Source organism: Macrotis lagotis, chromosome X (genome assembly GCF_037893015.1).
Source record: "Macrotis lagotis isolate mMagLag1 chromosome X, bilby.v1.9.chrom.fasta, whole genome shotgun sequence".
Classification (NCBI taxonomy): Eukaryota; Metazoa; Chordata; class Mammalia; order Peramelemorphia; family Peramelidae; genus Macrotis; species Macrotis lagotis.
The window spans coordinates 546,941,669-546,968,287 of NC_133666.1; the positions used below are offsets into that span (position 1 = coordinate 546,941,669).

Here is a 26,619-nt window from a genome sequence, read left to right on the forward strand (position 1 = left end):
CCTTACAGGCACAGATGGCTGTCTCTGTTTTGTTACCAATGCTAGGCCAAGAAGAAAACTTCGTCATTTATGTGGGGTGTGCTTTTGCCTTAAAGGTAAGTTTTAAAAGAATTTTTTTGACAGGGTCCAGATTCCATTAGTTTAGTAAAGTCCTTTTGGTACAGATGTCCTTGTTCCACAGAGAGATCTCCAATGATCTTAGTGAGTTTTCTAGGACACCAAGAAGCAAAATATCTTGCTCAAGCTCCCCAGCTAGTGGGGGCCACAGCTGGGCCAGGAACTGAGACCTTCTACTGTGAAACTGACTTTCTAACTCCTTGTCCTTTGGCCTCAAGAAGAACTATTTAATTTTAGGTGAGCATAGTATGGCAGTAGAGGGGAAATGGCAGGGATGGATGCCCTGGACTGTGATTCCACTGATGTAGGGAGCTCACATTAAGGAAACTCTACTGGTGTGAGTCAGGAACGTCTCTGCTTCTTGCAGTATGACTGAGACTTCTGACTTGGAGACTGGCATTGCTAGCCCCTCTCCCACTTGGCCTTTCTTCATAAAATTAGTAACTATCTTGAACCAAAAAAAATTTAAAAGAAAATTTTACTTTGTAAAAAAGTCATTTTATAGAAATGTTTTAAATATTTTTTAAAGAAGTCACAATAGTTCAGACAGATACAGTTGTATCATGTGTATTATATCATGACTAATGCATTCATTCATGAATCCTCCTGAACAGAATTTCTTTAAAATAAATTCTATTTTTTTAATTAGGTTTTTTTGGTTAGGTTTTTTGCAAGGCAAATGGGGTTAAGTAGCTTGCCCAAGGTCACACAGTTAGGTAATTATTAAGTGTCTGAGGCTGGATTTGAACTCAAGTACTTCTGACTCCAGTGCTGGTGTTCTATCCACTGTGCCACCTAGCCACCCCAAAGTAAACTCTATTTTGAGAAACACATACAAAAAGCATTTATAAGTAATATGAAGTATTACATTTTCATGCATTCTTGCACCACTTATTTTTCTACCTGTTCAGTTAAAGAGAATGAAAGATGACTAGGTTGACATAAAAAATTTACAAAATTCATTTTAATAGTTGAGTGACACATTCTTCCTGACATCCCTTTTGGGTACATCAGATGCCACCTTCCTACCTACTTACTTTGGCTCCCTCCCATTTTCAAAACAGGAAAATGTAATATTACTCATTTCTCATTCATCTTTTTTTTCAAAATAATGAAGTCTTTATTTCTGCTTTTTTAAACTGCCATTTCTCCAATTATTCCCACCTTACTTTCTTCCATAAAATTCTCCTTTAAAATGAAGTTTAGTCATACCAAACAGACCTCCATATTGATCATAACAGACAATTTGTAATCTTCCACCTCTCCATCAAAAAATGGGAGTATAAGGAAAGTCCTTTCTCTTGACTTTTATTTTCTCTTTGCCTTGGGAGTTTTGGAATTTGTCTATAACGTTCCTGGAAGGTTTTCTTTTGGGACCTTTTTCAGGAGGTGACTGGTGAATTCCCTCAATTTCTATTTTATCCTCTGCTTCTAGGATCTCAGGGCAATTTTGCTGTATTTTTTGAAAAATGAAGTCTAGGCTCTCTTCCTGGTCATGATTTTCAGGTAGCCCAATAATTTTTAAATTATCTCTGTTGGATCTATTTTCAAGGTCAGTTGTTTTTTACCAATGAGACATTTCACATTTTCTTCTAATTTTATTTTTGGAATAGTTTTATTTCTTCCTGATTTCTCACAAAGTCATTGGCTTCCTTTAGTTCCATTCTGCATTTGAAGGAGTTATTTTCTTCAGAGAGCTTTTCTTTATCTCTTTTTCTAGCTGGTCAATCCTGTTTTTTTAAGGCATTCTTCTCCTCATTTACCTTTTGTGCTGCTTTTTCCATTTGGCCTAAACTTGTTTTTAACATATTATTTTCTTCAGTATTTTTTTGTATTTCTTTTACCAAGTTGCTGATTTGGTTTTCATGATTTATCTGCATTATTCTCATTTCTCCCAATTTTTCCTCTACCTCCCTTAATTGCTTTTCAAAGTCTTTTTTGAGCTCATCCATAGTCCGAGCCCATTTTGTATTTCTCTTGGAGGTTTTCATACAGAAGCTTCAATTTTATCATCTTCTGAGTCTTCCATAGGACCAAAGTATTTTTCTATGGCCCGATTCTTCTTTTTCTGTTGTTTGCTCATTTCCTCATCCTATAACTGATTTACTGTACTTCCAAGGCTTTGGGGTTTTTTGGAGACAACCCACAGGGACCTTACTTCCTCCAAGGTCTTATGAAAGGCTCTGAATGCTCTCTCGCCTGTGCTCTGGTATGTGGATGACCACAAGCCCTCCCCTCTGCCCTAGAGCTGTGAGGAGGGTCCCTGCACAGCTATGGTGGTTTTGTGGGGGCCCAGACTGTAACCTGGATCTGAGTGTGGGCAAATGGCTGAGTCCTGCCCCAGGGAGAGCAGAGAGAGACCTCTGCAGTCTCCCCCGACCCCCTTACCACCTATGTGCTTAGCACTCTGGAGGTGCAGGCTGGCATCCCTGATTCCTGCTGCATGTTCTCACTGCAGGGCTACTCTGAGGCCAGCGCTTTGCTTCATACTCACTCTGGTGTGGCAGAGTTCTCTCACCACCGCTTCAGGCTGTTCCTGGTGATCCCTCAGCCAGGAGGTCTGGAAGCTACCCCCTCTGCTGCAGACCCAGGGGCCCCCAGGGATCTAGGCACCCGGCCTGGCTGCACTGTGCTGCTTTTTCCAGCCCCAGTCCCAGTGAAACAGACCTTTCCTGCGGAATTTCTAAGTTGTCTTGAATTGGGAAGTTGCATCACTTAGTCTTTCTGTGAGTTCTGCCCCCTCTAAATTTTGGCTAAAGTCATAATTTGACAGCTTTTGGAGTTTTTGGGGGAATGAATTTTCCAGAATTCCTACCTTCATACAGTCATCTTGACTCTGACCCTCTTATTTTTTTTTCATTTAAAACTTGCCTTGACCTCCCTTAGCATTTGTGACACTGCCCTTTCCTGGGTTTCCTGCTGTCTGTCTGACCATTCCTTCTTTGACATCTTTTTAGAATCATCATCCATTCCCTACATTCCTTCCCATCACCTCAAAGAATGAGGGCATCCCAGTTCCCTATGTCTCTCTATAGTTCCTTCTCACTTCTTAGGTATTCCATTAGTTCCCAGAGGTTCATTTATCATCTTCTATGCAGATGGCTCCTAAATCTAGATATGGATCAGCAAACTTTGGTATAGACACTAAGGATATAAAGATAGAAATGAAAGCCCTTGTTTTCAAAGAGCTTACATTCTGTCATGGAGAAAAAACATAACTCCCCCACACCAAATAGCTCTACTTGTTAGACATATCTACTTAGTGTCTAACAGGCGTCTCTAATTCATCATATCCAAAAAAAAGAACCCATTATTTTTCCCTCTTCCTGACCCTTTCTTCCTTCCTTTCCCCTCTCCCAGCCTCCTTCCTTCCTTCTTTCCTTCCTTCCTTCCTTCCTTCCTTCCTTCCTTCCTTCCTTCCTCCCTTCTTCTCATTCTCTTCCTCTCTCTGCCTTCTCCAATTTGATAGAGATTATACATGTGTATTCATGCAAAATGTGTTTCATACTAATCCTGTTGAGAAAGAAAATACAGACAAGAAACCCCCAAGAAAAATAAAGTAAAAAACAGTATGCTTCAATCTCCATTTATTGGTTCTTTCTTTGGAGGTATATAGGGTTTTTCATCATAGCCTTTAGAATTATTTTGGATCACTGTGTTGTTAATAGATAAGTTATTCACAGTTGATCATCATATAATGTTACTGTGTACAATGACTGTTCTGTTCACTTCACTTTGTATCAGTTCTTATAAGTCTTTTCCAAGTTTTTCATTTTTTATAGCAGTAGTATTCCATAACAGTCATATACCATAATTTGTTTATCTGTTTCTCAATTGATGGACATCCTTTAGTTTCTACTTACTTGCTGCCACAAAAAAGAGCTGCTATTTTTTTAAAATTTTTATTAAAGATATTATTTGAGTTTTACAGTTTTCCCCCAATCTTGCTTCCCTCCCCTCACCCCCACCCCACAGATAGCACTCCGTCAGTCTTTACTTTGTTTCCATGTTGTACCTCGATCCAAATTGGGTGTGATGAGAGAGAAATCATATCCTTAAAGAGAACAGAATTCTCAGAGGTAACCAGATCAAACCATAAGACATCTGGGTTTTGGTTTTGTTTTTTTACGAATTAAAGGGAATAGTCCTTGTACTTTGTTCAAACTCCACAGCTCCTTATCTGGATACAGATGGTACTCTCCTTTGCAGACAGCCAAAAATTGTTCCCAATTGTTGCGCTGATGGAACGAGCAAGTTGTTCAAGGTTGAACATCACTCCCATGTTGCTGTTAGGTTGTACAGTGTTTTTCTGGTTCTGCTCATCTCACTCAGCATCAGTTCATGCAAGTCCCTCCAGGTTTCCCTGAAATCCTGTCCCTCCTGATTTCTAATAGAAAAATAGTATTCCATGACATACATATACCACAGTTTGCTAAACCATTCCCCAATTGAAGGACATTTACTTGATTTCCAATTCTTTGCCACCACAAATAGGGCTGCTATAAATATTTTTGTACAAGTAATGTTTTTACCCTTTTTCCTCATCTCTTCAGGGTATAGACCCAGTAGTGGTATTGCTGGGTCAAAGGGTGTGCACATTTTTGTTGCCCTTTGGGCATAGTTCCAAATAGCTCTCCAGAAGGGTTGGATGAGTTCACAGCTCCACCAACAGTGTAATAGTGTCCCAGATTTCCTACATCCCTTCCAACAATGATCATTATCCTTCTTGGTCATACTGGCCAATCTGAGAGGTGTGAGGTGGTACCTCAACGAAGCTTTAATTTGCATTTCTCTAATAATTAATGATTTAGAGCATTTTTTTCATATGGCTATGGATTGCTTTGCTCTCCTCATCTGTAAATTGCCTTTGCATATCCTTTGACCATTTGTCAATTAGGGAATGGCTTTTTGTTTTAAAAATATGACTTAGTTCTCTGTATATTTTAGAAATGAGTCCTTTGTCAGAATCATTAGTTGTAAAGATTGTTTCCCAATTTACTACTTTTCTTTTGATTTTGATTACATTGGTTTTACCTGTGCAAAACCTTTTTAATTTAATGTAATCGAAATCATCTAATTGGTTTTTAGTGATGTTCTCCAACTCTTCCTTAGTCATAAACTGTTCCCCTTTCCATAGATCTGACAGGTAGACTAGTCCTTGATCTTCTAATTTGCTTATAGTATTGTTTTTTATGTCTATGTCCTGTAACCATTTGGATCTTATCTTGGTAAAGGGTGTAAGGTGTTGGTCTAATCTAAGTTTCTTCCAATTATCCCAGCAGTTTTTATCTAAGAGGGAGTTTTTATCCCGGTGGCCTGACTCTTTGGGTTTATCAAACAGCAGATTACTACAATCCTCTCCTGCTTTTACACCTAGTCTATTCCACTGGTCCACCACTCTATTTCTTAGCCAGTACCAAACAGTTTTGATGACTGATGCTTTATAATATAATTTTAGATCTGGTAGTGCTAAGCCACCTTTGTTTGCATTTTTTTTTCATTAAGCTCCTGGCAATTCTTGACTTTTTATTTCTCCATATGAATTTACTTACAATTTTTTCTAGCTCATTAAAGTAATTTTTTTGGAATTTTGATTGGTAGGGCACTAAACAGATAGTTTAGTTTTGGTAGAATTGTCATTTTTATTATATTAGCTCTACCTATCCATGAGCAGTTGATATTTGCCCAGTTATTTAAATCTGATTTAATTTGTGTGAGAGGTGTTTTATAATTGTTTTCAAAAAGATTCTTAGTCTGTCTTGGCAAATAGACTCCCAAGTATTTTACACTGTCTGAGGTTACTTTGAATGGAATTTCTCTTTCTAGCTCTTCCTGCTGTTTCTTGCTAGTCATATATAGGAAAGTTGAGGATTTATGGGGGTTTATTTTATAACCTGCAACTTTGCTAAAATTGCTAATTGTTTCCAGTAGTTTTTTAGATGATTTCTTGGGATTCTCTAGGTAGACCATCATGTCATCTGCAAATAGTGAGAGTTTTATCTCTTCCTTCCCAATTCTAATTCCTTTAATTTCTTTTTCTTCTCTAATTGCTGATGCTAACATTTCTAATACAATATTGAATAGTAGTGGTGATAATGGGCACCCTTGTTTAACCCCTGATCTTATTGGGAATGCCTCTAGCCTCTCCCCATTGAGTATAATGCTTGTTGATGGTTTCAGATAGATACTGCTAATTATTTTAAGGAACAGTTCATTTATTCCTACACTCTCTAGAGTTTTTAATAGGAATGAATGCTGTATTTTGTCAAAAGCTTTTTCAGCATCTATTGATATGATCATATGGTTTCTGATAGGTTTGTTATTGATATAATTGAGTATACTAACAGTTTTCCTAATATTGAACAAACCCTGCACTCCTGGAATAAATCCTACTTGATCATAATATATTATCCTAGTGATGACTTGTTGTAGTTGTTTTGCTAAGATTTTATTTAGGATTTTTGCATCTATATTCATCAGGGAAATAAGTCTATAATTTTCTTTCTCTGTTTTAACTCTGGTTTAGGTAACAGCACCATATTGGTTTCATAGAAAGAGTTAGGCAGAGTTCCATCTTTCCCTATTTTTCCAAAGAGTTTATATAGGATTAGAACCAATTATTCCTTAAATGTTTGGTAGAATTCACTTGTGAATACATCAGGCCCTGGAGATTTTTTTTTAGGGAGTTCACTAATGCCTTCTTGAATTTCTTTTTCTGAGATAGGGTTGTTCAGGTATTTAATCTCTTCTTCATTTAACCTGGTCAACTTATATTTTTGTAAATATTCATCCATTTCACTTAGATTATCAAATTTATTGGCATAGAGTTGGGCAAAATAATTTCGAATTATTACTTTAATTTCCTCCTCATTGGTGGTGAGTTCACCTTTTTCATTTATAATACTAGCAATTTGGTTTTCTTCTTTCTTTTTTTAAATCAAATTGACCAGAGGTTTATCAATTTTATTGGTTTTTTCATAATACCAACTTTTGGTTTATTTATTAATTCAATAGTTTTTTTGCTTTCAATTTTATTAATTTCTCCTTTGATTTTTAAAATTTCTAATTTGGTATTTGATTGGGGATTTTTGATTTGTTCTTTCTCTAATTTTTTTAGTTGCATGTTTAGTTCATTGATTTCCTCTTTCTCCAATTTATTCATATAAGCATTTAGAGCTATAATATATCCCCTGAGAGTTGCTTTGAATGAATCCCATAGGTTTTGGTATGTTGTTTCATTATTATCATTATCTAGGATAAAATGGTTAATTCTTTCTATAATTTGTTTTTTGGTCCACTCATTTTTTAAGATGAGGTTATTCAGTTTCCGATTTGCTCTGGGTCTATATCTCCTTGGCCCAGTATTGCATATGACTTTTATTGCATTGTGATCTGAGAAAGATGTATTTATTATTTCTGCCTTTCTGCAGTTGATCATTAGGTTTTTATGTCCTAGTACACGGTCAATTTTTGTATAAGTTCCATGTACTGCAGAGAAAAAGGTATATTCCTTCCTATCCCCATTCAGTTTCCTCCATAAGTCTACCATATCTAATTTTTCTAACAATCTATTTACCTCCCTAATTTCTTTCTTGTTTGTTTTATGATTTGATTTATCTAGATCTGATAGCAGGAGGTTGAGGTCTCCTACTAGTAGAGTTTTGCTGTCTATGTCTTCCTATAATTCTTTCAGCTTCTCCTCTAAGAATTTGGGTGCTGTCCCACTGGGTGCATATATATTCAATATTGAAATGACTTTATTGTCTATGGTACCTTTTAGGAGGATAAAGTTTCCTTCCTTATCTCTTTTAATGCTTTGTCTGAGATAAGGATTGCTACCCCTGCTTTTTTTACTTCAGCTGAAGCAAAATATATTTTGCTCCAACCTTTTACCTTTACTCTATTTGTGTCTCTCTGCTTCAAATGAGTTTCTTGTAAGCAGCATATTGTAGGATTCTGGTTTTTAATCCACTCTGCTATTTGCTTACGTTTTAAGGGAGAGTTCATCCCATTCACATTTAAGGTTATGATTACTAATTCTTTATTGCCCTCTGTGCCCCCCTTTTATCCATATTCCCTAGTATTTTGTTTTTGAATACCACCCCCTTCAGTGTGTTTGCCCTCCTATATCACTCCCTCCCCTTCCTTTCCCCTTTCCCTGTTCCCTTCCCTTCCTTTTGTTATTTCCCCTTATTTCCTCCACTCCCCTTCCCTTTCTCTGTCCCCCCCCCCTCCCCTTTTCCCCTTTTACTTCTTGAAAGGTTAGATGTTTTATATGTTAACTGAGTATGTGTAGGTTGACTTTAAGCCAAGTCTGATGAGAAGAAGATTCAGGTGTTTCTCCTCTACTCCCTTCTTCCCCTCTATTACCATAGGTTTTTTGTACCTCTTAGTGTAATGAGATTTGTCCCATTCAATCCCCTCCCTCCGCCCGTCTCTTTCCTGTCCCCCTTTTTAGGGAGGTAGTGTATTTTTTTTAGATCATTCTATCTAAGCCATAGAAAATTCTGAGTGTCTGACCCTTCTAGTTCAGTATATTCTGTTGAATAGAGTCCAAATTCCTGAGAGTTATTAGAGTCTTTCTCCCCAGTGGAGTTAAAGCCAGTTACATCCCATTAGATATCAGTCTCATGGATCGGTCATGGATGTCCAGCATTTCTGGCTAGGTATATTCTCTCTGTTAGAATTACATTTCTCAGGATTCTCAGGATTTATGAGAGTCTCTACCCCCCCCCCCCCCCCCCATGCTGGGATATACCCAGTTTCAACTTGCTGGATTGCATTTTTTTCCTTTTACCGCCCCCCCCCCCTTTTTTTTTTACCTCTTCATGTGTCTCTTGAACCTCCTGTTTGATATCCAAATTTTCTGTTTAGCTCTGGTCTTTTCATCAGAAATTTTTGGAATTCTTCCATTTCATTAAATGTCCATCTTTTTCCCTGGAAGAGAAGGCTCAGCTTTGCAGGAAAGTAGATTCTTGGCTGCATTCCAAGCTCCGGTGCTCTTCGAAATATCTCGTTCCAGGCCCTTCGATCCCTTAAAGTTAATGCAGCCAGGTCCTGCGTGATCCTTACTGTGGTTCCTTGATATTTAAATTGTTTCTTTCTGGCTGCTTGCAGGATTTTCTCTTTTATCTGATAGTTCTGGAGTTTGGCCACAACATTCCTTGGTATTTTCCTTTTAGGATCTTTTTCTGGTGGGGATCAATGTACTCTTTCAGTAACTACTTTGCCCTCCGATTCCATGATGTCAGGGCAGTTTTCCATCACTAGATCCTGTAATATTTAAGTCCAGGCTTTTTTTCTCTTCAATGTTTTCAGGAAGTCCTATAATTTTCAGGTTGCCCCTCTTCAACCTATTCTCGAGGTCAATGGTTTTGTTGATGAGGTATTTCACATTTGCTTCTATTTTTTCTATTTTTTGATTTTGTTTAACTGACTCTTGCTGTCTCGTGGGGTCATTAGTTTCTCTAGACTCCATTATTTTTTGGGGGGGAGGAGTTTTCTTCATTAACCTTTTCCAGTTGGTAGATTCTACTTTTGAAAGAGCTTTCCATTTGACCAGTTTAGGTTTTGAGAGAATTAATTTCTTTTTGCATTTGCTCATTTGAGGATTTGAGAGAATTATTCTCATTTTGCAAGGTATTGTCTCCCCCAAATTTTCCAGTTGATTTTTAAACTCCTTCCTTATTTCTTCAAGGAAGTCTTTCTGTGCTGGAGACCAGATTGTATTCTTCTCAGAGGTTCCAGGTCTCTCTGAGTTGGGGTCTTTCCCTTCCGGGAATTTTTCTATGGATCCACCTTTCTGCTCACCCTTCTTCATTATGCTAAGACCTTGAGTTGGGTGGGGCTGGTTCACCTGGGCTTGGGATCTCTAAAGGCTTTACTGAGTGCAGTTTCTCTGGCTGGCCAGTAGGAGGAGCTGATTGCCCTCTCTGGAGTGACTGTGACCTTGGTTGCCAGGCCTTCTCCCTTTGCTTGAGGGAGGGAATTGGAGCTATTGAATTCTTTTGCCTTCAATCAATGGTGGGCTTTACCCTGGCCTGAGGTGATTCCTCAGCTGGGCTGGTTCTTTTGCTCACACACCTGGGCCTGAGGCGGAAATAATTTGCATTTGTTTGGGAGGAGACCTCAGTGCCATGGAGGTGGGGGCTCAGAGTTTCTCTGACCTGAGGAGCCCAGGGATGGTGTCCGCAGCTGTTCTGCACCAGACCTCTCCCCGCAGCCCCTTCCCCAGGCTCCAGGGGGACAGCCCCAACACCAGCGCCTCTGCTTCCCCGCGGACCCAAGCCCCCTTCATCCAGCTGATCCAGCAGGTCCGGCTCTCCGGCCCTCAGACTCCCGGTTCCAATTCAGCTGTTGGTCTGGTTGATCTTCCCTGGAAGCTCAGACTCACCTGCCGGTACTCAGCCAAGGCTGCTGCAGGAGACAAATCCTGAGGTAGATTTTCCTCTCCTGGCTTTTCTTTCTGGGTTTCCTGGTTCGGATTTCTTTCGAGAGGTTTGTTTCATATGATAGATGGTGAAGAGATCAGGAGACTTTAGAACTGTGCCTATCTTCTCTCCGCCATCTTGGCCCCACCCCCTCAAGAGCTGCTATTTTTTGTGTGAATAGATCCCTTTTCCTTTTTTTTTTTTATTTTTTATTTTTGGGGGCTACAGATCTAGTAGTGGGGCCACAGGGTATGCACAGTTTTATTGCCCTTTGGACATAGTTCCAAATTGCTCTCCAGAAAAGTTGGATCCATTCACAACTCTGTTAACAATGCATTAAAAACACACTATAATTTTGATGAAAAATGCCATCTACATCCAGAGGAAAAAACTATAGTCTGAGTACAGACCAAAGTATACTATTTTCACTTTTAAAAATTTTTTTTTTTTCTCATGGTTTTTCTCCTTTTGTTCTGATTCTACTTTTCCAACATGACTAATATGGAAACATATTAGTGTAATGTGATTGTATTACCAATATCAGATTATTTGCTGCTGTGAGGAGGAGGAGGAAGGCAAGAGAAGAAAGTAGAAAAATGTGGAACTCAAAATTTTTATAAAAAATGAATATTGAAAACTATCTTAACGTGTAATTGGAACAAAATTAAAATTAAAAAACAAAGTTTTGGTTGAATATTACTACAACAAAAAATCTGGTAGTGAGTGTTAAGGCAATTGTAGTTCACTTATTCACTCTTTGTATAAAAGCCATTGAAGAGTATTTATTGGCCCCCATTAAGAGTTTTGACACTGAATCCCACCTCTGAGTTGATACTCATTTTCCTCATAAGTTTCTCCACTGGAGATGGGTCAGTGATCCATTTCTTCAGATTCCTCTGCTTCTTTTCTTCCAGGCGGTAACTTTTCCAACAAATAAATCTTACCTGATAAAAGAAAGCCATTCTCTTGGAAGTTTACCTTAACATTATTAGAATTCCTTTCTCATAATATTGGCAATAAATTGTCAATGCCTTCATTCAGCACATATTTGATATTTCCTCGTTTAATAATCTGACCAGAATGAGGAGTAATGACTATAGTTATTCTATAAGAGTTAATATTGGTTTCTGAAGGATATATAATGCTTCAACCAACTGGATATCCATGCACATGAAAATGTCCTCACTATGTCATATAAATATAGCATTATCCTTCTGATCCAAAACAATGATAATGTCTCCTGGCTCAAGTTCTGGCTCCTGGTCACCTTCACCATGAAATGTTATCTTCTGAGCATTTTCCGTGGCCTTGTCCATATGAATCTCCATAATTTTTTTCTCTTTAACAATTTTCCTTCCATTACAGCTTTTACATCTTTCTGTAGGATTGATTTATTTCTCATGATGTTGGCATTCCATATAAACTGACTGAATTTGCTGAATCATTCCAGGTCCTTTTGATGAATTTTTATTTGCATCTATTACCTCTGCAATTTGAATAACACTCTACAGTGTTCCTTTCTTACCATTTATTTCATCATTCACAGTTATTACAAATTATATTCTTTTGTAAAGCCAATTTTCTTGTTGCACCATTATATAAATCTTCTAGGTCATCAATAACTGATAAAAAGCATTTTTCCTTTCTGTTCTCTTTTCCTTCTTCTGCCTCATCCAAAAACTTATCAAAGAAATCTATTGGAAATTTAAAGCAACCACAAGAACCTGCCTTCTTCAAGGGCTTGTTCTCTACCTTTGTCATATAAGTTTTTCTTTGAACCAAAAAGCACTTCATAACTTTGAGAAATCTTGAACGTTTCTCCCTTACTTGGATTCTTATTTCAGAGATATTTCAAGGATGGTTTTCTGTTTGCCTTAGTTTTCCTGGGAGGCAATGGATTTTATCCCCCAAAATCATGTCATTTCCTATGGAACCATTTTCTTTAGCTAGAGTGTGATGCTCATAGGATGCAAGGTATCAAAATGCCCATTTCTTAATTGGGGAGGATGTAGAAGGGGACTGCTCAGGATGTTGGAGGAACACGTGGAAGAAAGACCAGATATGGTGGGGGGGGAGTTCTTTTGTTCTTGAGTAGCTGCTGCCCTCCACTGTTATCTGAAAAGTTCTGTCAACTTTTCGGTTTCTGTCAAGGGCATCACCATTTTTCTAGTTATTCCAGGTGGATTCCCTGGAGTCAGCTTCTACTATTTATTCTACTTCCTTTGAATATCTTATATCTATTCCCTTTTCCCTAGTAACAAATACTGCCAAAGTTCAGGCCCTCATTTCATTTCACCAAGTCCATTTCAGTAGCCTCCTAATTGGTGTCCCTACCGCCAGTCTTTCTCTTCTCCATCCAGTTCTCTGACCATTGATAGAATCTTCCAAAGCACAAAAGCATAGATAAGATCCTGTTAGTCCCTTGCCTAGTAAGATATAGGGGTCTCCTGTTTTCCCTAAGATAAAATATAAGCTCCTTTGACATTTAGAGCCTTTACAAATTTGGTTCTTTTATACTTTTTCAAACTTCATATCATTCCCTCCCCAAAACTTGATAGTTGGGCCAAACTAGCCTGTTTGCTGTTTTTCAAACAATTCCATAAATTGAATCTTTGCATAGTTTACCACCATGCCTAGAATGTATTCCTCTTCAACTCTGTTTTTTAATAATGTATAACTTCCTTTAATGCTTACTTTTAGAGGCAGTTAGGTGGCTCAGTAGATAGAGTACCGGCCCTGGAGTCAGGAGGACTTGAGTTCAAATTTGACCTCAGACACTTAATAATTACCTAGCTGTGTGACCATGGGCAAGTTACTTAATCCCACTGGCTTGCAAAAACAAAAATGCTTACTTTTAAGGTGAAATTTTATAAACAAAACCTTCTTTAATCTTTCCTTGTTCTCCCTTATTGTTTGTGGTCTGCCTCTTCTCTACCATTTACTTTGTATTTATTTACCCATAAACTTGTACAACCCTCCACATTGGAGTGTAACCCTACTCTTCAGGAGTTTTGTTTTGATCTTTTTATGTCCAAATGTAGTACAATACATGTACTTTTTTTTTTGGTCCATATTTGAGGGATTTCCCAGCTAATGAAATTCTGCTTGCCAATTCAGATCTCCAGCTATTCTTCAGTTTAGGATCTTAGCTCTCTGAGGCATCAAGAGGTTAATTGACTTGCCTAGATTCACACAACTATTTTAACTCAGGGGTAAAAAAATTGAACCTGGGTTGTTTTGATATTTAGGCCTGATCTGTATCCCCTCCACTGTGTCATGCAGCTTCTCTCTACAGAGTTAATTCTGTAAAGTTAGCAAATTTGTGTACAGAAGGAGCTTAATAAATGCTTATTGAGTCAAATTGGATTTCTTCATGGACTTCAATTGCAAATATATAATTTCAGTATATTACTTCAACCCATGTTTCTATTCTCAGCTTTTAAACTACAATTATAAAATAAACCCACACAAAATTCCTATTTTCATACCCCATCCTGGTGTGGAGGTGACCTTAGATTACGGAAAGTACTTCCAGTATCAAGACACAAGACTTAGCAACATAGAGCTCCATTCAAAGCTGCTAGAGATCTACCAGTGTCTCTGGGAGTATAGGGAAGGCATACCCAGTGGAAGTCCATTTTGGAGGTAGTGTCTATCTTAGTGAAAATCTTACAGAACTGAAGTCCACTTCAGATTTAAACTCACAGGTGAACAATTTGGGAGATATCAAGACAAAAGTTTATATTGAATAGGTAGCCTGATTACTCATCTCCTGACTGTTTCAGTTAACTATTTTTATTTAATTATATATATATATGTATGTATGTATGTATATATGTATATATATATACACACACACACGTGTGTGTGTATTATTATGATTATTACTTTTGAATATTTGGATGAACATTTGGATATTCTGAGATTCAGAGAATCTAATCTATGCTAGAGTTTTTAATAGCAACAAATTCAATTCAACAAATACTTTATTGAAAGTTACGTACCTTTAATCTTCTTTGAGAATGGAATGGTTAGCTACAGTTGTTTCCAAAGCTCATTCTTAACAATTCTATTTTAGACTGCAGCACTTGTCAAAAAAAGAATTGCGCCAGACTATATATAAACTTTGCTAGTGGCTCTAACTTCTTTGTGTTTCCTTTAACCTTTTACTTTTTTAAGTAGAAAAAGAAAAAAAAAGAATCATCATATGACTATATATGTACTTCCATTAATTCTCAACTTTATGAAGTTCCCAGAATTCAATATTGTTAAAAACCACTTGTGATTGTTATATATAATTATAGTTTTTATTTTATCAGCAGAATGGAATTAATTTTTTTCTATGCGTGCAATATGTATAGTAACTTGGGAGCTGGCTTTGGAGTTAGAAAGGACCTGGCTTCTAGTTCTATCTCAGATACTTGTCTAGATCAGTGGTGTCAAAATGGTCCCTTCAGTCACTTTGATTCAGAAAATTACATATAAACATTATCTTTGTTAATATCTGTGTTCTCTTGTATTTTCATTTATTTTGTTCAATATTTCCCAGTTATGTTTTCAGCTGGCACTATGTATGTCCTGTTACAGGATACATCTCTGACCTAGAAAAATGCACTCATGCCCCTGCCATCTCTCTACATTATAGAGTGCCTGCAGATCCACTTGTATTGGGGGTGAAGGGCAATACTAAATCAGGGAAACACAGCAGTTAGCTTTAATGCCTGTAATTTGTCTGTGTATATGTTTTATTTCAATCTCAGGCTCTACAATTTTTGCACAAACTTGTATGCCAGGTTACTATAGATATCTTTCTCATCGACTGGGAGAGACCCAAAGGCAAAGTTCTTAAAGCTGTTGAAGGTAATTCAAATCATCATTTGTGCTCAGTCATTCAGCATGTAGAAAGGTTGGCCTTACTCTTCCTATTCTTTCCTTACCAGGTGAAGGAGGCCTACGAAGTGCTACTGTTCCTGTGAGCATCTGGAGGACATATTTTGTAGCCAATGAGTGGAATGAAATTCAGACTGTGAGAAAAATTAATCCCCACTTTCAAGTACTTGCTGTTCTCTTCTTTTTGGAGGTATGTATAGTTAAAAACTCTCTATATATAGTTAGATAGCTAGATATAAAACTTTTCAACTCCCACTTTCTGTATCTCTCCCCTGTTTGATCACAACCTTCTTTCCTTCTTTCTCTCCCAGAGCCTGATTTTTCCTAAATGTATTCTTGATCATCATCATATTCTATTTCTCCCTCCTAATTTATCTCCTCTCTTCTATCTTACTTTCTTCTCCGAGAAATCTCAGCCCTCTAGTTGTTGATCACTTCAACCCTGTACTCCTCTTCTCTCTCTTAATCTTGCACAAATCCTACCTTGCAAAACCATCAACTATGAACTGAACTCCATTGGAGAAAGATTTATAAGTGTGCTGACTGGATCCCGACACATTCATGTTGTTAGGGACCACCTTGTTGCTGTATGGCAGTCCTTTTAGTCTTCCCCAGTTGACTCTCACTCTTCTAATTATTGTTTCCCACTCTTGCCTGTTGACAAAGGTCCTTGCCTTCTCTTCTACTGGCACTCTGCAGTTTCTGATGAAAAGGCAAATACTTATTCTTGTGCTCTGATTGTATCTTCATCCCACTTCTTTAGTTTCCCTGTCCACTGACTACATTTTCCATTGGCTATAAACAAGTCCAGGTCTTTCCCATTCTTTAAATCAAACCAAAGACCAACAAGCTTGACCTTCCATTTCCTGATCCAATAATATATATATATATATATATAAAATATATGTTATAATTATAATATATTATAATTGTGTTATATATATATGATATATTATATATATCATATATATATCATATATTATTATCCTCCCTTTTTTTACTGCAAAACTCTTGGGAAAAACTATTTTTTCTCCCCCCCCAATTTTTTTCTTAATTCATTCCAATTTAGTTTCCAATCTCACCACTCAACTGAAGCTACATTTTCCAAGGTTGCCAACCCTCTATTAATGGCTTCTATTTTTGTCTTCTCTCACTTCCTGTTGAGAAAAGAAAAACAAATCCCTTGTAACAAATGTGTTGTATTGTTCAGTTGTTTTTCAGGCATGTCCAGCTCGTGAACCCTTTGGGGGTTTTCCTAGAGTGACTTGCCATTTCCTTCTCAAGTTCATTTTACAAATGAGGAAACTGAAGTAAATGGTGTTGTGTGACTTGCCCAGAGTCACAACTAGCAAGTGTCTAAGGCTGAATTTGATCTCAAGACTTCCTGGCCCCAGGCCTGACATTCTATCCACTGTGCCACCTAGTTGCCCCTAATCCATTATTTCTATGTGGAGAGATGGGAAGCATGCTTCATCACCAGTTTGCTGAAATCATGATTAGTTACTCCATAGATCACTGTCCTTAAGGCTTTCCTTTTAATTAATGAGTGAATGAATTTGCAATAACAGCAAAATAAGTTAGCAAATATCAACAAACAGTGTATTAAGAATAATAGCAAAGAGGATTTATATATAAAATTGTGAGCTTTTGTGGGTATGTTTTTTATCAAAGTGGGTATATGTTAAATTGACTTTGTAATAACAAAACTGCATTGTCTATATGTGTCTTCTGAACAGTTCTTCCAATTTGTATTTGGAACTTTCTTCTCTCTTCTCTGTATTTTTATTAGTGTTTCATTGATTTTTTACCCCCTCTCTTCCTTTTTGTCATCTCCTTACTACTCACCAACCTGCTCTTCCCTTAAATAGCTTTCTCTTTCTTTTTTTTTGAATGTTATTTTATTTTTTCAACTGTATGCAAAAAGTTTCCGACATTGATCTATTTGTAAGCTTTTGAGTTCTACATTTTTCTCCCTCCCTCCCTTCCTTTCCCCCTCCCCATGACAGTGAGTAATCTGATATAGCTTTGTACATGTACAGTCATGCATATTTAACTTATTTCCATATTAATTATGTTGTGAAAGAAGAATCAGAATTAAAGCGGGGGGAAACCATGTGAAAAAGAAAAAATATAAAGGAAGTTTTTAAAAGTGAATTGTCCTTGATCACTGAACTGTTGAAAGGAACTAAGTCCATCATAGTTGATCATCACACAATATTGTTATTGTGTACAATGTTCTTCTAGTTCTCCAGGCATCCTGATTCATATCTGACCTCTGAACCCAGATGACATGGGAGGAAAAAGTGTGACTGGTGACTTAGCACAGCTAGCCCCTACCATGCCCCCCTTACATCCAATTCACTTGCAAGTTACGGCAGCACCTTCCTGACATTTTGATCTTCTTCCAGAATGAAGGATAAGCAAAACAGGATAAACACAAATTGCCTGCTTTATTGTATATTTATTTGTTTTGTTAAACCTCTCCAATTGCATTTTTAGTCTAGTTTGGGCAGCACTTGGTTGACACCTCTCTTCTACTCCATCACTTCTCTTCTAGGAGGAAGAAGGTACTTGTCATTCTTCTGAAGTCTTGGATGCTCATAGCATAGATCAAAATTCTCAAAGTTTAGAAATTGTTTTCCTTCATTCTGTTTTGGTCATTGTGTAAATTGTTCTCCTGGTCCTGCTTACTTAACCCAGAGTCAATTCATGCAAGTCTTCCCAGGCAGAATACTCCATTATATTTGTATACTATAACTTATTCAGTTATTCCTCAATTGATAGACACTTATTTTGTTTCCATTTCTTTGTTATAACAAAAATTGCTACTTTAAATCTTTGTGTGCAGTTGGCCTTTTCCTTTTGTTTTTATCCTCTTTGATGAATATGCCTAATAATGGCAACTGACACAGTGGTAGAGCTATGGACTAGGAGTCAGGAAGATGTGCGTTCAGATTTAGTCTTGCACACTTAGTGCCTGTGTGACCTTGGGCTAGTCACTTAACTTCTGCCTCAGTTTCTTCATCTATAAAATGGGTATAATAATGACCCCTACTTCACAGGTTATAGTAAGGATCAAATGAGATAGTAATTGTGAAGTACTTAGCAGGATGCCAGGCATTTAGTAAGCACTATATATTAGCTCTTATTATTATAAGTAGTGGTATCATTTGTGTATCACAAGTAGTGGTGTGATTTTTAGTTCTTAACTCCACATTGCTCTCCCTGGCATAATAGAGAACATTCACTTCAGAGTCAAGAAGACTAATGCCAATGGTTGAATCAATTCACAGCTTCATCAAGAGTGCATTTCAGGGGCAGTTAGGTGGCACAGTGGATAGAGCACCAGCCCTGGAGTCATGAGGATATGATTTCAAATCTGGCTTCAGACACTTAATAATTGCCTAACTGTGTGATCTTGGGCAAGTCATTAACTCTATTGCCTAAAATAAAAAAAAATGAATGCATTTCAATGTCAACAGCTTCTTTAAACAGATTGAGTTGGAGTTGCTATCTTTTTCTTCCTTCTGATTTGTATTTTCTTTTTATCTTTGCACTAACCATTCAGTGATAGAACTCTTCACAGAAAAAAAAAATCTGAAATTACTAACACATTCTTTCCTGTTAATATGTAATCACTTTTATTTTTCATGATGTTCTTTGACATTTGCCACATCTAGCTTTAAAAAGGTGCTCATAAATAAGAGAAGCCACAAATTCATCACCTAGTGGCCATCTTTCTGAGGGTGGATTGTAAGACACCAAATCTGAAAAATTTACTTGAAATTTATCTTTAAAAGGCATGATTTCTTTTATTCCTCTAGTGGGTATTGTAACCATGTTACGGTGGTCTAAAAGCATGAAAATTGTGTTAAGCAACATTTTATTGAATATGTTTACTGTGTGTCTGAATTTTTGTGTTTTTGCACTTTGTATCATAGCACACAAGGATGGTATTAGGCATATGTCATAACAACAATAAAAATAATAACGGTGCCTTTTGAGGACCTGTATGACTTTGGTCTTAAAAGTAATAATTAAATTAAATATGTGTTAACCTTCAGAGTTTGTTCTAATAAGGGATTTATGTTGACCTACAGAGTTTGGTCTCAAGAAAGAGCGAAACAGAATTAGGTTAATATTTCTCTAAGTTTGCCACTTACACAGGTGTGCATGGTGGGGCCTGGGTAGAGAGCCAGATCCTTAATATGGAGTCTTGGAAAGGGATTTTTATGCAATATGACTATCAGAAGGTGAGATCTGAAAAGCTCCTTCTGGCCTTGTCCATCAAGAAAGGGATGGGGAAGAATAGCTGAATATCAGAAATTCCATTGAAAGAAGTATCTCATTATTTATGTTTAAGACTTCCATAAAGCATTGTGAATCTCCCCCCCTGCCCCGAATCCTTGATTCAATGGAATTTGTTATTGGTACTCAGCTCTTTCTGGTAAACTTCAGATTTTATTAAAAAAACCAAAACTTGTTTTTAAGCAAAAAATGAAGTAGTGCAATGTTGCCATTCCTATCTTACAATTAAAAGAGAGAAGTCCAGTTCCTGGCTTGACTTTGGAATTCTGGTTGGCAGCCAAGTTTCAACTATTTCAGGTTGCCTCCCTAAATATTCTAGTATCTTCTTCATAGGATTTTAGAGACTAGCTAATATTTTTTGCATAAATTGTCACAGATTGAAATGCTGAATAAAATGATTAAACAACTGAACTCCAATATTTAGTCTTTCTGACATATTAATTTGAATTGAATATTTTGCATAATATATAAATTTTCATTTTTATTATGGGTGAGGGTATTTTTTTTTGTTCTAAAATGGTATCCTTTTTATCTCCAGGTTGTTGGATTCAAGAACTTGGCATTAATGGATTCATCTTCTAGTCTTTCAAGAAGCACAAGTAACTATATAGCATCTTCTAGCCGCATTTTACGATATGCTGTGTCTACTACCCTCTGGATAGTCATTGGCATGGTACAGGTATGTTCAGATAATGCTCTTAAACAACATTTTCCTAAAGAGTTATTGCATTTATATATAGCTATAGTTTCACAAAATGATCCCCCCCCCCCGATATTTAGACAGATGAAAAAGGTAATTTTGCTTTGTCCACAACTTATTGGAAATGAAAGGCATGTCTGTAAACAGAAGGACTGTCTCTTTCTGTACTTTTATACTTGTATTTCTGCTAGGAGAACTAATTATCCTTTATGTGCTTTTAAGTGCATTTATCACCTACAAGTTTTTAAGCATTTAATAGTGTTACTTGCAGTGTCTCCCCTCCCACTGTCTCTGAAGGAGCAGCAGCATGTCCTTCTCTGGCTTCTGTTGCTCACAGACTTCAACCTCTAAGCACAGGACCCAAAGGAGAACTGCTTTGAAGGAGACTGTATAGCCCATATCTGATTTTGTCCTCAGTATCAAGGAGACTAAAGAAGCCTCTGCACCCAGGGGCTCTGAGATCAGGATTTAACTGGAATCCTAGGTATTTTCTAGGTCTGCTTTATCGCCATACTCTTGGAATGAAGCCCTGAGGTAGTGATGGAGAACAAACTTGGTCTTTCAGGCCCTCATCAGTTTCTTGCTCTTCCTCTGCCTCCAGGACTCAGAACTCCAAGACTTCTGGCTGCAGGAGCCAGAGGAAGAGGAGGGCTAGTTCAAAGTCTCCATTTCACGTTGGAGCCTCCCAGGACCTATTCTTAAGGGGGCTAGAGTTTACAGAACCCAAGTTTTGGTGTTCTGAATGCTAATTATAAGAGGCCTTTGTTCCTAGGACCTTGGATCAGGAACTGAGTGTCTGGGTCCATGTAGAATATCTTCCAGATATACTTATTCTATTCTGCCACCAGGGTCTCAAAAATAGAAGATTACCTGGACCTTTAATGGTTCGAGGCTTTGAGAGGCCACCCTGACTTTATTTCATGATCCTGAAGGGCAGAGGGTCTATCACTTGGTCATTTTCCCTGATGTAGTGGGCAAGTTCCAATCTTCTACACTTGAACTCACAAATTAGTTAATATCTGCTAAAGCAAAACTCCTCTTCTCATCCCTTAGTTATGCTTTCCTGTTCACCTCAGAACTTCCCTTCTATAACCTACATCCTCCTCTGCTCTCTGGTTTTTGTGTTAGTCTCTGAAATCTCCATGTTACTGTGAAGAGACTTCCCTTCATTTTGGATCTCATCACTCTACACTTTCTCCATCTTCTTATGAAAACACATTCTTCTTCAACCTCACATTTATCTTATACACCCAAAACAGTGGTCTAGGAGTCAGAATGAACATGCTCCTGCTACTTTTCCTCTAATTCTTTCTCCATCAGAGAAGAATAATTTGAAATTTTCCCACTTTTATCACCTCTTGGAATAGAATGTAGAAGGTGGGCAGAGCTCCAGGAAGAACCCTTGATTGAGCTAGTTAAAGCACCAGTTTGTCATCTGATTTGGAACCTTTTAAAAAAACAAACAACCCTCCCCCTTTTTTCTTTTGGCAGTGGGGTATGTGGTAGACTGTGAGAGATTGACATTTGCTTTTTTTTTTGCAAGACAATGGGGTCAAGTGACTTGCCCAAGGCCACACAGCTAGATAATTATTAAGTGTCTGAGGCCAGATTTGAACTCAGGCCCTCCTGATTCCAGGGCTGGTGCTCTATCCACTGTGCCACCTAGCCACCTCTAGATTGAAATTTGCTTAGCATTTTTCAGATCTTCCTCTGGAATTTTTATACATTGTTCCAAGACCATGTTCCTATGAAAAAAACAGCTGAAGTTAAAATGTCTCTGCTTTAGGTTGGAGCTTCTGCACTTTTCAGGAGACTACACTGAGCTATAAAAGAAAATTAAAGCTCACATGCTAACAGACATCAATTTGGTTTAATGTTTCAGGTCATATTCTTTGCTGTCTTTTATGAGAGATTTATAGAAGATAAAATACGACAATTTGTTGATTTATGCTCCATGAGCAATGTAAGTACATCTTAACTTTGAAAGTTGTATTTTTCTTTTTTAAAAAAGTTAATAAATTAAGACATTTAGAAAAATGAATTTGTATGAAGAGATTTACATTGCATTTCTTTATTAGTTGTCTATGCTACCCACAACAATCAACCTACAAATATAATTCTGCATATAATTGCAATCAAATACAAGTTATTTTTCGACTGCCCTGTTAGTTTCCTCTTCAGAGTTTGCTCTCAAATACCTATTTATTAACTCTTTTTCCCTTTCTAGATCTTCAGTGAACTAGAGTATTTTCTAATCCTCTTTTTTCTAACAAATATACAGAATTTCTTTTCAGAGGCTTTTGGGATCCTTTAGAAGGTCATTATCAAATTTTTGTAGTTTTCCAGTTATACTCCAAAAGTAAGGAGTATGAAAACAATTTTAAATCTTTTTTTTTTATTTTATGTTGAGTAAACGTTGAGTTGCTAATTGTTCATTTTCCTTCCCTCTTTATAGATCTCAGTATTTCTCTTATCACACAAATGTTTTGGATATTATATTCATGGTCGATCTGTTCATGGACATTCAGATACTGACATGGAAGAAATGAATGTGAATCTTAAGAGAGAGTCGGTATGTCCAAAGAACATGTATAACTTAATGCCCATCTTTCTTAGTATTTGTAGAGAAGTTCTCTTTTGGATTGTATCCGAACACAATGTTATTCTAATAGAGAATTCTAGGTGGGCTGGGAGAAGGGGTAGAGAAGGAAGCCTTGAGAGTTTTTAAAAAACTAGGGAAAAATGAATCAAAATAACAGATTTTTAAGGCTCATATATTTAATTGCCCCTATCTGTGTTCCTATTTGAAACTTCCCTTTGGAAAGTCATTTTCGCATACTATCATAGAGTTTAAAATAGTTTTAAGTGGAGCGCTTTTTTCTATCAAAATTATGTTGTGCTCAGATCTAAACTTTTCCAGTTACTACAATCCATACTGATCTCTCCCTATTCTGAAACATTATTGCAATTATATAGTAATTACTATCACAGCACTTGTTTTTAAAATGTTTCATGTGGACTAATTTTGTCTCTCTAATGAGAGAAATTTCTTGATTGAAGGGCCCAAACTTTACATTATATCCATTGCAATTATATGTAGATAAATAATAGTAGCTAGCTTGTCAATAGGTTTGCAAAATGCTTTACAAATATTAGTTCATTTATTCTCATAACACCCCTGAAAGGTAAATGATGTTATTATCCCATTTTTATAGTCAAAGATCTAGGACACTGAAAAATTAAAAGGCTGACCCAGGGTTACACAGCTAATCAATATCTATAAGATTAGAACTGAATTCAGGTCCATTTGTCTCTTCATTGGGTCCTTAGCTATCATTGTGAAATGTTAACGCATTGTATAAATTTCATTTATTGCTATTTTTATTATTGTAATATTTTGTAAATACTAGATTAATTGAAGTGAAGAAAGGTGGTCAAATTTGGAAAAATAGTCCAGTTATTTTCTGTTTTCTTGTTTTGGCTTATTGCTAGTTCTTACAGAAAACTTGAGCTCCTGTGGCACTTTCAGTCCTTTTACGTTAGAATCCTTCATTTTCATCACAGTAAAAGATAAATTCCCTAAACACCTTGTCATTCTGGTAATTCTTACTCATACTTCCATGTGAACTGTCTATAAAGAAGCTGGCGAAGTGTTTGAGTCCTTCTTCTTGTTCCTTTAATATCTTTGGAGTACTCAGTATAAGATGGCTTGTGATTTGTTTTCTCTCATTCTTTTCCACTTCCTCATGTTGTCATATATGTTCTCATTGATGTATTTTATGTCACTTCTTTAAACTGTAAATATGCTATAGTCTATAGCATATTTTTTTTTCATTATAACAAGACTATGCCTAATGAAACATCAAGGTGATTTGTACTGGAAGTTTTTACTGGTTAAATAATCTATTTTGGTTTACAACAATAATTTTCTGTGATCTCTGTCACTTTAATTTTTCCAAGATGATGAGATAGTATTAGTCAGAAGGAGGAGTGCAGACTTAGGAATCAGAGGACCAGGTTCAATCCTGCTCTCCTGCTGTATAACCTTGAGCAAGATCCTCCCTGCCTGGACTGCAGCCTCATAATCTGTAAAGAGAGACCTTGAAAGTGGGTGATCATCCTGTCATCAAGGTCTTGTGGTCATAGTATTGTTAAGCAAATAAACTTTTGAAACATTGAAGTGTTTGGAATTACTGGAATTCTGGTACAGTTTCCCCAAAGCAGATCAACTTTTATGATTTTTCTACATTTTAGGATATATATACTTAAAATGTTAACACAAATAAGAATAAACAATAGTTAAAATTATTCACCTTTTATTAAAAAATATTGAACTTTAATTAACCAGTGAATTTTTATGGAGATTTTTATTTATGTGCTCATCCTTATGGGGAATGCAGAAGAATTCAGAGCATGTTCCCTCCCTTCAGGAAACTAACATTGTGATTGTAAGAACAGAATTAACACCTATTGTAAAACCCAAGACTGTATAATGAAGGGCTGAGTCATGTGGTGTAGAAGTTATAGAAAATCAGAATGCAGAGGCCTTGGATAGTTGAATCAGACTTTATGGAGGAGGTATGATTTGAACCAGTCCTCATAGGACAGGGAAGATTTGGAACATCAAGGTGAAGATGACAGAATGACCTTCAGGCAAAGGCAGTGGCTGGATGGCATTGTGGATAGAACACTAGGCTTGGAGAGGGGTTCAGATGTGTCCCCAGACACTTCCCAGTTTTTGTGAGTCATTTCTACCTCTGTTTCCTCAACTGTAATCTGGAGATAAAAATAGCCCCTCCCTCTCAGGGTGCTGTGGGGCAGTGACTGGTACATGGAAGGTGCTTCACAAAGGCCTGGACCTCTTCCTTATTCAGGCTTACCGAGTCAAGAGATTTCTAATCTTTAGCCTTAATGGCTTAGCCATATCATTTTTTTAACTTCTACTTTAAATTAGTTTATGATATATTTAATTTTTATTAAAACAATTTAAATATATTTAACATTTAAAACATTTAAAATTATATATTTATTAAAATTTTGTGAATTAGTCCCTCAACTAAAATATCAGACCTTTCTACAAAAGACAGTAAAATTAATGAATTGTAAACTACAAAATTGCTTTTTTAAATATGGTAGAATATTTAGTCAGTAAGTAAACTTGAACCAAAAGAAAGTGAAGGTAGAAGAAAAATTTAGGAAAATTTAGTTTTCTTTAAATTCAAAAATCTGTTATCAAGAGTTTTTGTGAAGTGAAAATCTTTATTCCCAGAATAAGAAAAATTATGATTTTTGAGGTGAATCAACTTTGTTTTTATCTTTCACTTCTTAACAAATATTTTAATTACATAGGAAAATTTGTGTAGCCAAAGAGGTTTGCTACCCAACACAGACGGTCAGACCTTTCAGATTTCCATTTCTAACAAAATGAGACAACATTATGACAGAATTCATGAAACACTAACAAGAGTAAGTATAAAATATAATTATGTACAAATTATTTGACACCAAACTTATAAAATATGTTGCATTTAATTTACTTTTTTTTTTATATATTAGAAAAATGGCCCTGCTCGACTATTAAGTTCATCAGAAACCACTTTTGAACAGAGTGTTAAAGCTTACCATGCCATGAATAAATTCCTTGGTTCATTCATTGATCATGTATGTATTTTAATATTTACATTAAAGTGAAAACATTCTTTCAATAATTAAATTTGAAAAAAATTTCTGTTAATCATTCAACTAAGTAGATGAACTACAGAAAGCCTTTTGGTTTTATTCTTTTTTTTTATTGCTAAGGTCTGTGTGATTTTTGTTTAATTAATTATTTTTTATATCTCATCAATTAAACATATTGATCATCTGTCCATCTAGAGAACGTTCTCTTAATGAAAGGTTGAAAAAAGGAGAAAATATCATCAAGACCAACCAACACATCAGCTACATTATCAGACAACATAAGTCTTTCATGAAGTTAAGAGAAAGGGACATTTTCTCAGCTTTCCAGGGCCAGACATGGACATTACAGTTTCAAAGTGTTCAATTTCACTTTATTGTTCCTTTTATTAACATTCTTGGAGTCATTGTGTTTATCATTCCTATAGTTCTGCTCGTTTCCTTCTGTTTCAGTTAATGTACATCTTTTAAAAAATTTCAGTTGTTTTTCTCAGTGGA

The 26,619-nt window shown here is 36.5% G+C and overlaps 1 protein-coding gene and 1 pseudogene across 1 annotated transcript in view; one reads left to right on the forward strand and one right to left on the reverse strand.

Annotated features, from left to right (window-relative positions):
* TMEM67 (transmembrane protein 67) overlaps nt 1-26,619 on the forward strand; it is a 90,688-nt gene that overhangs the window by 56,789 nt on the left and 7,280 nt on the right. The window contains exons 18-25 of the mRNA XM_074200170.1: nt 9-95; nt 15,308-15,407; nt 15,488-15,627; nt 20,284-20,424; nt 22,328-22,408; nt 22,901-23,017; nt 25,795-25,911; nt 26,002-26,106. Of these exons, the coding sequence (XP_074056271.1) occupies nt 9-95; nt 15,308-15,407; nt 15,488-15,627; nt 20,284-20,424; nt 22,328-22,408; nt 22,901-23,017; nt 25,795-25,911; nt 26,002-26,106 (888 nt within the window). The remainder of the gene's footprint in view (nt 1-8; nt 96-15,307; nt 15,408-15,487; nt 15,628-20,283; nt 20,425-22,327; nt 22,409-22,900; nt 23,018-25,794; nt 25,912-26,001; nt 26,107-26,619) is intronic.
* LOC141496880 (dnaJ homolog subfamily A member 1 pseudogene) lies at nt 11,418-12,024 on the reverse strand (annotated as a pseudogene).